At 34.9% G+C, this 18,659-nt stretch overlaps 1 protein-coding gene and 1 non-coding gene across 14 annotated transcripts in view; both read right to left on the bottom strand.

Moving 5' to 3' along the window:
* Positions 1–18,659, bottom strand: part of Rnf111 (ring finger protein 111) — a 115,885-nt gene that overhangs the window by 35,200 nt on the left and 62,026 nt on the right. For all 13 annotated transcript variants that reach the window (XR_011706675.1, XM_071608321.1, XM_071608330.1 and 10 more), the window contains one exon: positions 1,312–2,210. Coding sequence is in view for 12 of the 13 variants with exons in the window: in XM_071608321.1 (XP_071464422.1) it covers positions 1,312–2,191 (880 nt within the window). In the remaining variant the exon portion in view is untranslated. The remainder of the gene's footprint in view (positions 1–1,311; positions 2,211–18,659) is intronic.
* On the bottom strand, positions 15,234–15,336 carry LOC114085132 (U6 spliceosomal RNA). The gene has a single exon (XR_003581418.1). It is a non-coding gene; the product is annotated as a U6 spliceosomal RNA (small nuclear RNA).

The following is an 18,659-nucleotide window of genomic DNA, read 5'->3' as shown; positions in this document are numbered from 1 at the left end:
CTCACTAACTTCAAGAAACTGGGCTCTAACGCTCCCTCCCCTAACACTAGAGTCTTCGGATCCTGACCATATGAAAAAAATGTGACAATTAAGCAAGACAAGTCCTTTTTTTCACCTCCCTCTTTCTCAAGAGACCTCAAGAAGCAATTGCTATACATTTCTCCCAGTTACAAGTGATCTCAATGACGTCTTCTTAAAACAAATATTCAAATAGTTTTTTTTTAAAAAAAATGAACTAAATATGGCCAAATAAGAACAAGGTTACGGATTTTAGGGTTCTGGAAAAAAATAGAAAAACAAAAATGAAAAAGGAAGATACTCATATGGAAGGAGAGAGAGACAAGAGAAGGAAAATGGCACATATGGATAGTAGACTAATAGGCTTTGACCCTGACAAACAGAACATCAGGCAAAAACTGGGACAGCTTTGCATCAGTCTTAGAAAACGTATTCCTGGTCCTTTGAAAAGCTCTCCCTATGACCCAATTCCCTTATTCCCTAAATTCAAAAGAAATTAATCTAGTTCCCTCAGTGAAGACTTAGCTCTTTAATATTCATTCCAATACAACTCTTTAAATTACAAGTACAGAAATGATGCATTCTATTGGGATGGTCTGTATACATGAAAAATACTTATACTTCAGAATTATCTGCGCATTCTTAGTGCACTTAAATATAATATCTATTGATATGAAATGTGCATGAAAGCACATATGCAAGTGCTATTCCTCCATCATCTGCTTTGCTGAGCACTGTCATAATCAAAAGTTTATAAGTCCTAATATTTAAATAAGCTACCAAAAACTTCAAAGTATTTTTCGGCTTGACATGACAAAGTGACAATGGACAATAAAAACAATGTACTTAAAAGAACTATTAAGCAGTCTTTTTTAGTGACTAAAGTTGTTGCATGATTAAATGAGAAAAAAATCCATCATACAGTATCTGGAAAAATATTCACATAAGTTAAACATACTAAAGTACTACAGGGAAAAAATATTAGTACCATAAATCAACAACTCACCTAAAATATAATCTAATTCTATCCAAAATGGTATAAGTAATTAATCTAAAAAGAAAAAAGCAACCAATTCTGATTTTATTTTTATCATAGAAATATTTTTTATTTTTTTCTTGGAATTAGATAATATTATAGTTGGTAATTTATGTGGTTTTAAAAATAAGTCAATAGAACTTTATATTCCCTTTAAAGATGATAAAAGCTGTAAGTCATAACCCTAAGTCATAAAACCAAGAAAATAAGTATAAATACAATGCAATACTTTTCATGTTTTACCAAAACATTCTTACCTGAGGGAGCAGCTGGATTGTTTTGGTGGTTTTCACTAGCAGAAACAAACAAATCCTCCTCTCCTTCAGTTGAAGAGCTGGAAGAGGATTCACTGCTGAGGTCATTCTCACTGGAACTACTAGAACTGGGTAGTAATGCATATTTTCTTCGGGCTAACACTTCTCGTTTTTTCCTCTGCATTAATATCCTCTCTTTTTGTTTCTGTGTCCTCTGTGAGGAATTATTTTTTACAAATCTCTTTCTGCATGGAAGTCTCCTTAATGAACTGCTATGAAAACAAGGTCTTTTCATTAACAATCCCGACACAGATTCTGTCTCAGTTCGAGGCCACTTTTGGGAACGTGCACTATGACTTCTACTTTTAGCACTCAAAATGGTCTGGGAATGTCTTACAGAGACTTCTTTATCCTCATCTGAAGTCACAGTATCAGAGTCTCCAAAATGCAGACTAGATGAAGGAGAAGAAAGACAATCACTGAAGGAGGAATCATTATCTTCATCACTTGGTGTTTCTAGGTGTTGCCTCAATCCTAATATTCCCTGATTCTCTTTCACACAATTCTGCATATATGAAGGGCCAGCCTGCTGGCTTTTGCGTTTTTTTCTCACAACAACACTTTTTTCTTGTTCTTGCTGGTTACCATTCCTGTCCTTCTCTTGTTTTTGCGAATCATCACACAAGTGAGAGAATTCATTCCCCACTTTACTATTAATCATCTCAACTTCTGCAGGAAAACTTTTGGCTGCCCCAATGGGCTCTGGATGTAGAAGGACCCCTTTCAGACTCTCCTGTGTCTTTGGTGCATCAGAAGGAATCTCACTCTTCATATCCACTTTTAAGGTATAAAGCTTGTTATATTCAGGAGTCCATTGAGACATGGGAAACTTTAAGGTAGGCCTAGAAGAAACAATAAGATATTTTAAAGACTTTTAACAGGTTTTATCACACTACTTATTTGAAGAGTTCTTGAATTCCATTAAGAACATCCCTTATAATACGGCAGAATTGTCTTTTCCTTATCAGGATTCAATATGGCCATCACGAGTCATTTTACTGTTCCTATAAAACATTTTTCTGTGATACTTCTGCTTGTGGCCCCAATTTTTAGAAATGCAGAAGCTATCACAGAACATTGGCCTACTTGGAAAAGTTGTATTAACAAAAAAACTAATCTTACTGTATGATTTGGTTATAATCAAATACTTTCTTCAAAACTTACATAATAAAAGTAGAAAAAAAGGATTAGAATTCAAAACAGGACCATATGATTCAGCAATTCCACTACTGGGTATAAATCCAAAGGAAACAAAATTGGTTTGTCAAAGAAACATCTGTACTATTATGTTTACTGCAGCACTATTCATGATAACCAAGAAACAGAAACAACCTAGGTGTCCATCAACTAATGCATACTTAAAGAAAATGTGTTATATTTGCACCATGGAATATTATTCAGCCATAAAAAATGAAATTCCATCACTTGTGACAACACAGATGAAACAGGAGATCATTATGTTAAGTGGAATAAACCAGACAGAAAGACAAGTTCTTCATGATCTCACTCATATGTGGAATCCAAAAAAAGATTCTCTCACAGAAGTTGAGAGAAGAATACTGGTCACCAGAAGCTGGGGAAGGAAGAATAGGGAGAGGTTAATCATCAATGGGTACAGTTTTAGTTAGATAGGAATAAGGAGTTCTGGTTGTGCTAATGCACAAGGTAACTATAGACAATGATAATGTAATGTATATTTCAAAAAGCTAGAAAAGATTTTGAAGATTTACACCATAAAAAATGATGAATGTTTGAGGAGATACGTTTAACCTTATTTAATCATTATGTAATGTATACACGTATCAGAACATCACAATTTTTAAAAATTAAATTTTAAAAAAGTATAAAAAAGAATTCAGAAGACTGATTATGCCAAGTGTGGTGGCGCACAACTATAATCCCAGTAGCTTGAGAGGCTGAGGCAAGAGGGTTGAGAATTTCAAAGCCAGCCTCAGCAACTTAGCAAGGCCCTAAGCAACTAAGTGAGAACCTGTCTCTAAATAAAATATAAAAAAGGGTTGGGGATGTGGCTCAGTGGTTAAGCCCCCTGGATTCAATCCCCAGTACCAAAAAAAAAAAAAAAAAAAAAAATATATATATATATATAAGGGTTGGGGATGTGGCTCAGAAAGCCCCCTGGATTCAATCCCCAGTACCAAAAAAAAAAAAAAAAAAGACTGCTTACACAACATGTTTTTCTCTTGGTATGACTTTTTAAGAGGTGATTCTAAAAGTATTATATTTTTTAAAAGTATTAATTTTTGTATATCTGAATCTAACATTAGATAGATTGCTATAAATAATAAACTAATATTAATAACAGTTATCTTTCCTATAGTTCTTCTCTTCATGCTACTTTATTCTCTAATAAGAATCTTAATTCTGATAGACCATAGGGCACAACTATTACATTTCAATTTTAGATAAGGACTAGAGCCTTATGTTGCTGAAGATCATTTAGTTAAGCAAATTACAGGAGGCAGACTGTAAGATAAGAATCATCAACACACTCAAAGGCAAGAAAACCCAAATCTCAATGACAAGGCACATGGCTACAATAAAAAACATATATATGTGGTAGAAAAAATGTAAAGGAACTGCAATCCTCATAAACTGCTGATGAGAATGGAAAATGGTGCAGACACTTTGGAAACCAGTTAGGCAGTACCTCAAAAGACTAAACTAAGAGTTGGGGATGTAGTTCAGTGGTAGTACATTAGCTTAGCATGCACAAGGACCTGACTTCAATCTCCAGCACCAAAGGGGAAAAAAAAGATTAAAGAATTATCACAGGACCCAGCAAATCTACTCCTAGACCTACAAACAAGAGAAATGAGAAGATACAGTACAAAATCATAACTGCCAAAAAGTGGCAACACCATGAATTCCATCAAATGATGAATGAACAAATCCATACAAAGATTTATAATTTAGTTTGCTGTGGGTGTACCTCTGTGGTTAAGTAGCCTTGGGTTCAATCCCTAGTACCAAAAAAGTGGGCAGAGGGGCTGGGGTTGTGGCTCAGTGGTAGAGTGCTCCCCTAGCATGCATGAGACACTAGATTCGAACCTCGGCACCACATGAAAATAAAAAATAAATATATTGTGTCCATCTAAAACTAAAAAATAAATATTTTTTAAAAAGAATTATAATTTAGTAATCTAAAGAAATAAAATAATGATCCAAGTTACAACATGGATGAACATTTACATAGTTCATTTTAATGGGAGAACATTATGTTAACTAATCATAAAAGACTATGCTGGGTAAGATTCCTTTTATATGAAATGTCCAGAATAGGCAAATCTATAGAGCTATATAGAGAGCTATAAAGTAGATTAGTGGTTGCTTAAAACTGAGGATGAAGGGAGATAGGGTGTGATAACCAAAAACTATAAGGATTCTTCTTGATGAACTGACAATGTACTAAAATTGTGGTAGTGACTATTCAATTCATGAATATACTGAAATAGAGTAATCTCAATAAGCTGTTGTCAAAAAGTCAAGAGGAATCCTTTCATATCCCATAATTATGGACCCCATCAGGTACAAAAGAGTCATGATCTTTTGGAAAGATCTAGGATTCATCCAGAAGTTCAAGTCTCCCAGGAGTTTTACTAAGTTGGATCTCTGAGGTGATAGTCTTTATTTGCTAAAGAAAAAAATGGCCATTTTAGACTCTTCATCATTAATTACTGAGTCACTCTTGAGGTCTTGGAATGGAGACCCTCAGAGGCAATGAAAATTTGCAAAAAGGACAGATAAAGTCTAAGAACACGGATCCATAAATGAATTTGCAAAGAGTTGATTCACAACATAATTTACTAAGCTCAATTTCCTTTCTATCACTTTATGCACAAAACAATGAACTCTTTGTGATTAATTCTGCTCTGGTCTTTGGTCAGTTTTGGTCTTTCCAACAAGGCAGGGTTGAGGAGTAGTTAAAAGGAGGGGTGGTTTGGTGTATGATGTGCTGTATGTCTGTAAACCAGTGATTTTTCTCTGAGTTACCACGTCACTCAGTCATTAATAGCAAAATTAACATTCCCATTAACTAAGAGGTTCTCACTAAGGTAATACAAATTTATGCTCTATTTTGAACTGAGAAAATGTAAGTTAGTTCATGAAAATAAATACCAGTAATGCATTTGTAAACTCAAAAGCCATCAAAAATAACAAAGGAGCAATAGAAGATGTCCTGGGCTATTTGTTATTTAATAAAATCATAGCCTAGAGTCTTTAATTTCTATAAAAAATTACTGGCTGATTTAAGTTACGAATAAGGAGACAAATATTATGAAATATAGCAAATCGAATATTAGTTCTAATAATAAAACCATAAAATACCTGTCCCTCTTTTGTGTTGATTTGATCCCATCCACATATTATTTACTCCCGAATAACTAATTATTCCCTAGTAAACTTTGTTCTAAAAATACATGAAAGCTAAAAATTGCTAATTTTCAAGACTGAAAATTAGTTAGGATTTGCCAAATTTAAAATAAACTTATGTGGGCAAAAGGAAGGAATCCATTAAGAATACTCCTACAATTTTGAGGAATTCTACTTATAAATTGGCATACACTATTACTAGTATGACCTTTCACCACCAACGATAAATGTAAAATTTTGTCCCCCCACTCCCTTTTATGGGGGAAGGGGAGACCTAAACTCCTGGGCTCAAACAATCCTAAATAAGTTTGGGATGACAGGTACATGCCACTTCACTCAGCTAAATACTTGTTTCAAGTTTAAATAAAAATTTCATTATTTATTTTACTTGACTATAAAAACAAGATTTTAAAAAAGGGATAGTTGATTTGACAATTTTTCCATAAAAGTTTCAGAAATCACCAGAAAATTAACTAGCAATATGTTTAACCTTTATCTTTTTTCATATAATTAGGTGAAAACATTTTTAACCTAAGTATATTAAATCAATTGCCTGATGCCACTACTCCCTCTGCTACTACTTGAACGCTTTAAAACTACCAGCATTCATATCTAGATGAAGGAGACAAGATGCTTTGTTATACATTCTAAATAGTCAAAATTTCCTTATCAAGGATGGCATTTCCAGGCTGGGGTTGTGGCTCAGTGGTAGGGTGCTTGCCTATCATGCACTGGGTTGGATTCTCAGTACCACATACAAATAAGTAAAATAAAGGTCCATCAACAACTAAACAATATTTAAAAATAAAAGAATGGCATTTCCCCTTAAAAGTCATCACTATGGACTCTTACCTACATTAGCAAAAATTAAATCAGACCTAAATCTAATTGTTCTCTATTTTGAAGAGGGAGAGAACCTTGCTAAGCTTATTAGCAAATAATTAATTTGCAGTCTAATACCAGGTTAAAAAAAGAAAAAGAGGAAGTGATATTCAGAAACCTGTTTATTTATAGGTTACATCAAAAATTAAAACATAAAAACAGATCAATGATCTTGGCAACCTACCCAGAACAGACAATAAAATTCAGAAAACATACTGTTAGCTAGAATCAAGACTCATTTGGCCTGGCCACTTGAAGGCTGAGGTAAGAGGAGGATGGCAACTTAGCAAGATCCTGTCTCAAAAGAAAAAATTATAAAGGGAATGGCCAGGCATGGTGGCACACTCTTGTTAATTCCAGTAGCTCAGGAGGCTAAAGTAGGAGGATTGCAAGTTCAAAGCCTTCCTTAGCAATTTAGTGAGAACGTGTCCCAAAATTTTAAAAAATTATATAAATACTAAAAGGGCTGGGGGCATGGCTCAGTGATTAAAGCACCTCTGGGTTCAATCCCTGGTGCCCCAAAAATAAATAATAAATTTTTTTTAAAAAATTTTAAATAAAAAAAATAAAAAGAGGTTGGGGATGTAGCTCTGTGGTAAAGTTCCCTGGGGTTTTTTGGTACTGTGGAGTACCAAAAAATAAAGAAAAAAACATGCAGATCGTATTGGCCACAAAAATCAATCTGAAATAAACAATTACAGATATTTTACTTATAATAATTTTTTTAAAAGTTTAGATAAAATAGTTTCACAACACAGAAACAAACAGAACAAAGAGACTTCCAAGATAAATCACAAAACACACAAAAAAATTGCACTTGAAGCAAAAGTTCTAGCAGGGGTACTACAGTGCATACAAAGAACTATAAGAGACACTCATCAACTTACCAACATTCTAATGCAAAAAACCCAAAAGAGCTCCACAGGACTAAACTTCAAAGAACAGCCGAAGGAGAGAAACAAATGCAGACTACAAGGCACCAAAGGGAAGATACTGCAAGGATATAGGAGAGATGGCTACTGGGAAGGCCCTGAGAAGAAATCCACAGTTTGAAAGATACCTATAATTAATAGTCAGGAAAAGGACAACAGTACAAGTAGGGGACAGATGAAGCAGAGGAGGCAAATAATTCTAGAATTTTTTTTAAATCTTAAACTGGAAAATTAAATCATTAATGAATAAATCATGTGATAATATAATATGAAAAAGGATCCAAAGTAGGTAAAACTGGAGGCATTAAAAAAAAGTTAAAAGGTTACTACTATATAAAGTGAGGAAATAAAATGATAGGCAATAAGAAACCAATTAGAAGAGAAAGCATAAAATCCAAAGATAATGAATGCATCAACAGGATTTTGGTAACCTTTGGATAGCAAATATATGTTATCATCTTAGTTCAAATTATTATAATCTTTTGCCTGTACTACTGCAACAGACACCTATGTTAGTTTTCTTATTTCTTAATAATCCCTTTTTATATACTTGAGCTTACCCTAAAAATACAAATCGATCATATCACATCTCTATTCAAAATCCTCCAGTGGTTTCCAAATGTTCCAAAAATAAAATCCCAACTCTTTGGCATACCTTGTAGGATCCTTTCTGATGTCATGTCCCTATCTATATCTCTTACCATGAGACTACAGCCAAACTGACTTTTTGTTTTTTCACCATGGTTCAGAGGTCTCTATCTCAGGACCTCTGAACTTTGTGTTCACCATGACTACAACGATCTTCCCAAAGATTTCTGAAAGGCCTCCTAGCTTCTCAAGATCCAGGTCTTGGCTTAAGTGTCATCTTTTAGAGAGGTCTTTCCTGACTCCTCAATGGCAGCTACAAGAATGTGCCTTATAGACTTCCAACCAAAGGGAGCTTAACTGATCAAGGGCTCCAAAGGGAGCTTAACTGATCAAGGTTCTGAAATCCATCACTGCCTTTACCCAAGGTCACACTTCCCCACTGGCTGTTCTGTCCAAAACTGACACAAGGATACTAAATTAGGCCTGTCCCTTGGAAACACAGGACTCCTTTGATGTAATACTGGCTCTAAAACTCTTGATGACCTTGCTGAAACTTACTTATTTGACTTCACCAACTCCACTTACCTCTTTTTCCTTCACTCAGGATTGGACTTACAATATGATCTGAAAGCCTCTCAAGTCTTCTCTGGCTCCCTTCTCATTTTCTCTCCCAGACATTTCCCCTAATAAAATCCTTACACACTGTACATGAGAGAACACTATGAAGTGAAAAAGCACCTCAAGAAATGATAGAAAATATTTGCACATCATTTATCTGATAAAGGATTAATATCCAGGATATATAAAGAACTTCTAGAAATCAACAAGACAATCTGATCAAAAAGTGGCAAAGGACTTGAATTATCATTTCTCCAAAGAAGATGTACAAATAACTAAAAAGTACAAGAAAAGATGCTCAATGGCTTCGCTTATCATTAAGAAATGCAAATAAAAAATATAATACGCTACTTCACACCCATTAGGATAGCCATTATCAAAAAATAAAACAAGTCAGGCATGATGGCACACACCTGTAACCACAGCAGCTCAGGAAGCTGAGGCAGGAAGATCACAAGTTCAAAGCCAGCCCTAGCAACTTAGAGAGGCCCTAAGCAACTCAGTGAGGCCATGTCTCAAAATAAAATACAAAAAAGGGTGGGGATATGGTTCAGCGGTTAAATGCTCCTGTATTCAATCCCCAGTAACCACTGCCTCACCCCCAAAGAAAATGTTGAAAAGATCATGGAGAAACTAGAAACTTTGTTCACTGCTGATGGGACTGTACAATGGTACATATGTGAAAGAATTAGCACATAATCCAGTGATTTCAATTTTGGACCTATATCTAAAATGAATGAAAGCAGGTCCATAGCAGATATTTGTACATGCATGACCTCGGCAGAATTATTCACAATAGCCAAAAGGTGGAAGCAATCAAAATGTCCATCAACAGATAATGGACAAACAAAATGTGATACACACCTACAATGGAATATAATTCAGCCTTAAAGGGAAATCCTGATACATGCTACAATATGGGTGAAATCTTGAAGGCATTATTATATATTGTGTGTTTCCACCTACATGAAGTACTCAAGAGTGATCAAATTCGTATACAGAAAGTAGAATGGTGGCTACAATGGGCTGGGGAAGAAGAGAATGGGAGTTAGTGTTTAATGAGAACAATTTCAGTAGAGGATAATGAAAAACTTCCAGAGATAAATGGTGGTGATGGCTGCACAACAATGCAAATGAACTTAAATGCCAAATTGTGCACTTAAAAATAGTTAAAATAAGCCAGCTGCAGTGGTACATGCCAGTACTCCCCACTACTTAGGAAACTGAAACAGGAGGATCATGTAAGCCCAAGAATTCGAGACCAGTTTGGACAATACAGCAAAAACCTATCTCTTAAAAGAAAAAAGAAAAAAAAAGGGCAGGGGTAGGGGGCTGTAGCTGTAGCTCAGTATCAGAGCACATGCCTTGCACATGTGAGGCACTGTGTTCGATCCTCAGCACCACATAAAAATAAATAAAATAAAGATATACTGTCCATCTACAACTACAAAAAAAAATTTTTTAAAGGTTAAAATGATAAACTTTATGCTACACATGCTGTACTACGAAAAAAAAAAAAAGAAAAGGAAAAGAAATCCTTGCACATTTAATCCCATCTGCATCTCGGAGGACTTGGACACACACTCCTGTTTAATCAGCTTCTCTTCCTAGTTACTCTGTCACTACCTGTTTTCTGTAAAATACTTGCCACTAACTGAAATAAATTTGTTGGCCTTTTTATTATAAGAGTCCCCTCACTAAAATGCAAGTTCCAAAAATGCAGAAACCTCATCTATCCTGTTCAGTGCCTGATCTCTAGCAACTAAAATAGCTGTCTTGCACACGGGTACTTAATACATGTTTTCTTAAATTGTATAATGGGTAGAAGGAAAGGAGTAAAAATGATACATTTTTGGGTCGAGTAACTAAGACTATAAAGAAAAAGAGAATATGCAGACTAAAAACAATAGTAATGGAAAAATTAGGTAATAATCTAAGATTTCTTGAACATTTGCCATTGCCAACTTTTCAATTTCAGGAGCTCTGGCATCACAAAAGACATTTATCTTATGGTTGGGGGTCAATCATGCCTTTAAAATAGAGAAAGCATGAAAAGACAAGAAGGGAAACAGATTTTCTCTATAAAAGCATTAAGTTACTTTTTTAAAAATAATTTTTAGTTTTTGATGAACCTTTATTTATTCATATGTGGCGCTAAGAATCGAACCCAGTGCCTCACAAAATGCTAGGCAAGCGTGCTACCACTGAGCTACAACCCCTGCCCCAAGCTACATTTTTAATTACTATTTTTAGTTGTAGATGGAATGTGGTGCTGAGGATCAAACCCAGTGCTTCACACATGCTAGGCAAGCGCTCAACCACTGAGCTACAACCCCAGCCTCTACAAGCTACTTCTTTAATGCATAATAAATACTGAGCAGGAAAATAACTGCATCCTTCAGAAACCCTATAAAGATCTCTTTTCACATCCTTTAAATCTCAAAGGTTCAAAGTTACAAAGTTCTCTTCAAACCAGAAAACTAGCTGGATTCAGCTCACAGACATGGTTTGTCCTGCACAATTCAGAAGGGAAAACTGCCGATCGAATGGTGAAACATTGTAGGCATTCTCATTAAAATAAGAAAGGGGAAAAAAATGGTCTTCATGGTATATAATGTTGTTCTTAAAATGCAAGTCAAGTCATTCAAACAAATGAATGGGCATAAATATTAAAAAGCAGATAATTTTTTTCATTATTTACCAATGAGATCAACAGGAACACCACTGAAAATAGGCCAGTTAGGTTTGTTACAAATCAGTGACTTGACTTTATAAAAATAGAGAAGCTAGTTACAAAATACAAAATAACAAACCACTCACAACAGACGTGAAAAGATTTAATAGCTACTATCAAGTTCAATAAGAGAAATGCAGGACCTACATGAAAACAATTATAATGAGACTGATTATGCAAATTTATTTTGTTTTTTTAATTATTACTTTTTTTTTTTTTAGTTGTCAATGAACCCTTATTTTTTTTACACGTGGTGCCAAGAATCAAACCCAGTGCCTCACACATGCTAGGCAAGTGCTCTACCAATAAGCTACAACCCGAGTTACTATTTTTTATTTTGAGACAGAGTCTCAATAAGTTGCTTAGGGCCTCTCTAAATTGCTGAGTCTGGCTTTAAACTCATGATCCTCCTATCTTGCCTCCTGAGCCACTGAGATTACAGGTTGAGTGCCACTGAACCCAACAAATTTCAATTTTTAAAAAACAGAATTAGTCAGCAAGCTATTTACCCTCATCTTCCAAGATTCTGTCATCCATAACTCACCAGAATACTAGATCTGTTTGTAGTTCAGTGTTAAATAGCTCAGAATTTCTTCTTTTCTCAGATCCCAAGTAAATCTAGATACCCTCTGAATACAGAGGAAGAACAGGAAGTTTCCTTATTGAATGGTTCTATGATGACATGATAAAGTATTTCCTACTATTTGCTAGAATCACTCTGGTTACTCCTTTGGTTGCATCTAAGTCTCTGGATTAAGAATGGTTTTATATGTAGTGCGAAGAGTATAAAACTCTTGAATGAATCTTAAATGTCCCCCAATGATTTATGTGTTGAAACACTTGGTCCCCAGCTAATGGTGCTATTAGGAGGTGGTGGAACCTTTAGAAGGAGGTGGAACCTTTAGGAGGTGAGGCCTAGTGAAAAGAAGAAAGATCACTGGAGGTGCAACTCAGAATGGGACACTGGGACCCCAGACCCTTTCCCCCCCTACCCCTCTGTTTCCTGGCCACCATGAAGTGAGCAACCTCCTCCTACACACATTCCTGCCACCATGGTACTAACTTGCCACAGGCCCAAAAGCAACTGGGTCAACCATAGACTGAAACCTCTGAAATTGTGAGTCAAAATAAACCTTTCCTCCTTTATATTGATTTATCTCAAGTTTTGATACAGCAATGGAAAGCTGACAACAACTCAGGAACCTAGATCCAAAGATGCTCTTTCTATTCCTTAAGCTAAACAGATATCCACAGAAACACTAACCTGTTGAGAGGAATTGGACAAGGACACAAGGGGATTCAGAGTCATCCTTCAATTCATTTTGCTCTAGACATTATTTCACATGTTATTAAGAGGAATGAAGATACAGAACAATGAAGTTTAGGACAGTCAGATTCAGAAAGTCAAATGTAAATCACTTTATGAGAGAGGTCTGCCTAGGATACATGTCTCTTCTGAAAAGGTAAAATGAACTGAGGTGCACAGATAGCACCATGATGGCACTTAGATAGACTTAATCATGGGTTGACTTTTCTCCGCTAAGGCTTAGTTTGAATAAAGCAAGTCTTTGTTCCTTCTGAATATAAATTTGACCTGAAAAGACTTAAAGAGTAGAGAAGTAATTGATGATCAAAACCACCAAGGGGAAAATTTCAAGACTAAGTAATATTTAAAATATTTTCAAAATATTCCAGGAAATTAGAGAATATAAAGCCTTATATTAACCAAAAGCTAAAGCAATTCTCAGAACTATGGGAAAACATTATGGAAAACAAAACGTATCATGGATACTCAGTGACAATGAAGACAAATTTCCATCTTTAAGTGAGATGACTGGTAAATAGCAAAGGAAAGTGAAATTCACTTTGATACAAAAAAAAATCTGAGTTCAAAAAAAATCTGCCCCTGGCTAGCTATATAATCTTTGTCATACTACTTAAACTCTCTAAAATTGTTTACAGTCTATATGCTGGGATAATAATAGTACCTATCCTATAAAATTATCATAAGGATTATATAAGAGTACCTAGCAGAGCATGAGGCATAATGGTTGTTATTATTTTCTAAAGAAGTATGTATACATACAAGACAACATAAGGCTATACACCTTTTCTTATAACCTAAAAAGTAAATGAAATCATCGAGGACAAGAAAGGCATAAAATCAAGTGTCCCTTCAAAACTTTGAAGTAGAGAAATAAAGGACTAATTTTTTAATATGAAATTTATGAAAGCCAAGAATTCTATATACTCCCCTCTATTATGAATGAATGAGGTTTGGGGAGCTAGAAGTTTTAGCTTTCTAAATTCTAATACCAGACATTCTGCTTTTGGAAAAAAATAAATCTCTAGGGGCTGGGGTTGCGGCTCAGTGGTAGAGCGCTCACCTGGCATGTGTGAGGCATTAGGTTAGGAAGGAAGGAAAGAAAGAAGGAAGGAAGGAATGTGTCCATCTACAACCAAAAAAAAAAAAAAAAAAAAATGTTGATTTAAAAAAAAAAGAAAAAGAAATCTCTGTCACACTATTGATTTCTATTTCTTTATGAACTTAATGATTTTCTCATTTGTCTTAAGTTTTCTAAAATCCCTAAGTATTAGTCATCAAAAAATACACATATAACACCTCTTTAAGTCTCCTTATCAACACAAACTGGGTGGAGTTCAATATGCTATGAAGTGTCTACTGCTCTAGTCATGACTGTTGTTAATTAAGGCCAGTAGACAGAGGGCATTTGATTGCTGGGCAAGTTTGAATGCAGTTGTCAAACTTGAGGGCTGATTGTTTTTCATTATTAAAGTAGCCTATGGTTTCTGAATTTACCTTTGTTTATAAATTTTAATGCTTGGAAAATAATAATTTATCATCAAACTATTTCACAAAATCTGTCATCAGTAAAAGCATAATAATCAAGACAGATACAATGGCTCATGCCTGTGATGCCAGCTATTTAGGAAGCTGAAGTAGAAGGATTGCAAATTTGAGCCAGCTTGGCAATTCAGCAAGACCTTGTCTCAAAATAAGAAATAAAAAGGTCTGAGGAGGACTTGGGGATATGGCTCAGTGGTAGAGCACCCTGCCCCATCCCCACCCACTCCCCACCCTCCCCACCCACCCATTCTCTGCGTCACAGATAGAAAAAAGTCCTTATAAGAAGAAATTTAGAAACACTGGAGAAACACCACGGATGCCTCCACACTGACAAGACTGAGTGAAGACAACACAAGAAGATGGCCCACCTGTAACCGGTGAGAAAGGCTCAGGAGAAACTAAACTACTGACTGATACCTTGATCTTGGACTTATAGCCTTCAGAACTTATTTAGTCTGTGCTATTTTATTACAGAACCCCAAACAAATTAATACTCTGTCCAATAAACACTTTCTGAATACCTTAAATATTCTAGAATGTTCCAGGTAATATAAACACAAAGATGAATAAGCTATAGACCTGTCTTAACTTTTTTTTTTTTTTTTTGTGGGGCTGGGAATTGAACCGAGGGCATTGTGCATGTGAGGCAAGCACTCTACCAAGTGAGCTACATCGCCAGCCCTATCTTAACTTCTTAAAGTTAAATAGTCTAGCAATTAGGGAAACATATCAGTAGGTAATTAAAATACACTAGATACTAAGTGTTATGATATACGCACTATAACAAAACAAACAGGAGTAGAACCTAATTGTATAATTTGTTATATATGACAGCAGAATACATTTCTAAAAAAATATGGAATGCTTCACAAATTTGCGTGTCATCCTTGAGCAGGAGCCATGCTAATCTTCTATTGTTCCAACTCTAGTATATGTGCTGCCGAAGCGAGCAACTAATCTAATTTTGAAGGTGAAATTTTACAAAAAGGTTTCCAGAAAGAAAAAAAGAACAAAATGAAATGGGAAGAAGGAACACTTGATTAGCCTATTCTCTGTGGCAGAGGTTCACTGAAGAAACCATACACTTAATGATGAAGTACACATAAAAATGTATAAAACAAGTTACCTGGAAGACTAAAAGATAAAGATAAAACCTGATGATCAGAGAAACAATCTGCAATTCTTCATGATGTAAGTTTTTGTTTTTAAAAATAACTGTTTTCATAAAACATTTAAATCTCATGGGTTTATTTTTTAATTTCAAAAATGATATCTTTTTTTAAAATGATATTTCTTAAAAGACAAACATTAACAATGCTAACCTTGTCTAGAAATGCATAGTTAGCAATATCAAGTAATATATTAATTAAAAATTAATTATAACATGTATTCCAAAATTTGTTTTTAGACATGATATCATGTAAGGGAACAAATGGAAGGTTCACTATATTCTCAAATGATACAATGCTGAAAAAGGGCTGAATATAAGCTGAATAACAAAATGAGAACATGAAAATAATCATAAAGGCTTAGAATAATCAATAAAACTATTTTAAAATAAAAATGTAAATATAAAGCCCTACAACTAAGTTCTGCCCCCCCCCAAACTCTGTGTCACAGACAGAAAAAGGGAGGGAGGACACACATAATAGGGGGTGGGGTTTCTGGATTTGCCCTATAACTAAGTTCTCCCCGCCACACATAACTCTCTGTGACAGACGGAAAAAGGGAAAGAGGACACACATCATATGGGGGGGGGGGGGTTCCTGGGTTTTTTGTTTGTTTGTTCACTGAATATCAATTTGCCTAGTCTCAAAGCATCCAGTAATATTATGAGACACTCAAAAATGCTCCAACTCTGGTACAGTTCTAATAGACTGATTCATGTGTAATAAGAAACAAAACAATATAATTCTACTTTCTCCTGTCCTTTATGTTATCATCATACATTTTACTTTTACATGTCATTATCTCCAAAGCATTTCTATGTTCATATTCTGGGAGCATAATCCTTGTGAAAGTGAGGCAAGATCCTAAGAGAACTAACTTTATCCCATTCTGCTTTTTACAGAAGTGACCAGAGATGATGATTTTATAAAGAATCTTTAAAATTTGATGAGAAAGAAAACTTTGATATTTGAATCTGAAAAAGGTGATCAGATGTTAGCAGACCATTTCTCAAAGGGGGGGAGGGGTACACAAAAAATGTTCAGTATCTTTAATCATCAGAGGAATGTGAAATTAATACCATAGTAAGATACCACTACAGGGCTGGGATATGGCTCAAGCGGTAGCGCGCTCGCCTGGCATGCATGCGGCCTGGGTTCGATCCTCAGCACCACATGCAAACAAAGATGTTGTGTCCGCTGAAAACTAAAAAATAAATATAAAAATTCTTTTTAAAAAAAAAAAAAAAAAGATACCACTACATACCCAACAAAAGGCTAAAAGTAAAAATTTTAGACCAAAAACCACTAGATGTTGGCAAATACATGTCTTAATTAGAACTCCACACAAAGCTCTTTGGCAGCTTCTAATAAAGTTAATTTTACATAAATCTAATCTAGTATCCAGTAAATTCATGCCAAGGTCTGAAAATATGTCTACAAAAAAAATCTATATATTTGTTTTATTTTGATTTCTTTTTATGGAGCTGACTGAACTGAGGCCTCACACATGCTAGGCAAGTGCTACAGCACCAAGTTACATCCCCAGCAAGACTTGTATATGAATTTATAGCTTTACTCATGACAGCCAAAACTGAAGGAAAAATAATCCTCAGCAAGTGACTGGATAAACAAATAGTAATGATAAAGAACTACTGATACATGTTATAATATGTATGGAACCTCAAAAACAAGAAATTAGAGACAGTTGTGCATGCATGCCTGTAATCATAGCCACTTGGGGGTCTGAGGCAGGATTACAAGTTCAAGGCCAGTCTCAGCAACTTAGCAAGGCCATAAGCAGTTTAGTGAGACCCTGTCTCAAAATAAAATAAAAAATTTAAAAAGGGCTGGGGATGTGATTCAGTGTAAAGCAACTCTGGATTCAATCTCCAGTACCAAAAAAAAGCCAAACCTAAACTAGGGGAAAAAGAAAATAAAACAATGGTTGTATCAATAAGGGATAGGGGAAAAGATTGATAAGGAAGGAGAATGAGGGAACTTTTTGAGGTGATGATTATGGTCAATTTTCTTCATTAGAATCTAGATAACACAACTGACCAAATATATTGTGTCCAGGTATGAACATGTAACAATGAATCCAAAAATGCACCTATAAAAAAATATGGAGGGCTGGGGTTGTAGCTCGGTAGTAAAGCACTTGATTAAATAAAGGTATTATGTCCATCTACAACTAAAAATATTAAAAATATATACAGAAAAAAAATAATCTGAGTAACACAAATGCATGCATTTAGCAAAACAACAAATGGTACACTTAATGTGTACATTTCACTGAATGTAAAATTTACTTCAAAACCAAAGAATTATGAACAAATATCCAACTCCACTTAATGAACTAAAGTTATAGTTTTTGCAGGTAAAATGCATTGATGTCCACCAATTATCTATTTATTTTTATGTGGTGCTAAGGATCGAACCCAGCTCCTCGCACGTACTAGGTGAGCGCTCTATCGCTGAGCCACAACCCCAGCCACCTAAAATTTATTTTAAAATCAATTTTTAAAAGGCCTGATTGATGGATGGTTAGAGGAACGTAGATGACTAAAAATGTAATAAAGCAAAAAAGAGCAAATTATTACTTGTAGAATGTGGGTGGGAGGGAAACAAGCATCCACTGCAAATTTCTTTCAATTTTTCTAGTGTTTGCAATATTTCATAATAAAATGCTAGAGGGAAAATACTTGATGAAAAAAAGATGACTTATAAGAGCAAAAGTATAAGATTCTATATATATATAAAGTTTATTTTTATTTATTCAGATATTGGGGCCTTAACTGAAGGGCACTTTACCATGAGATACATCACCAACCCCCCCATCCCCTTTTATTAATGACTAGCATTTATAGTTTTAAAACTAATCTATTGTATCAAAAATCAGATCAGTGGTTGCCTGGGAATGGAGGAAATGATATCAAAGAACAAAAAACAACTTTCTAGGGTAATGGAAAGTTCTACTTCCTAAATATGGTGGTTCATTACATGGATGCATACATACATTTGTCAAAACTCACCAAACTGCACAGTAAATAGGTGCCTCATAATTTATATAAATTATGCATCAATTTAGTTGATTTTTTTAAAAGAGA

This window comes from Marmota flaviventris, chromosome 2 (assembly GCF_047511675.1).
Source record: "Marmota flaviventris isolate mMarFla1 chromosome 2, mMarFla1.hap1, whole genome shotgun sequence".
Classification (NCBI taxonomy): Eukaryota; Metazoa; Chordata; class Mammalia; order Rodentia; family Sciuridae; genus Marmota; species Marmota flaviventris.
The sequence above is the reverse complement of the archived record's forward strand: the minus strand, read 5'-3'. Positions and strand labels throughout refer to the sequence as shown.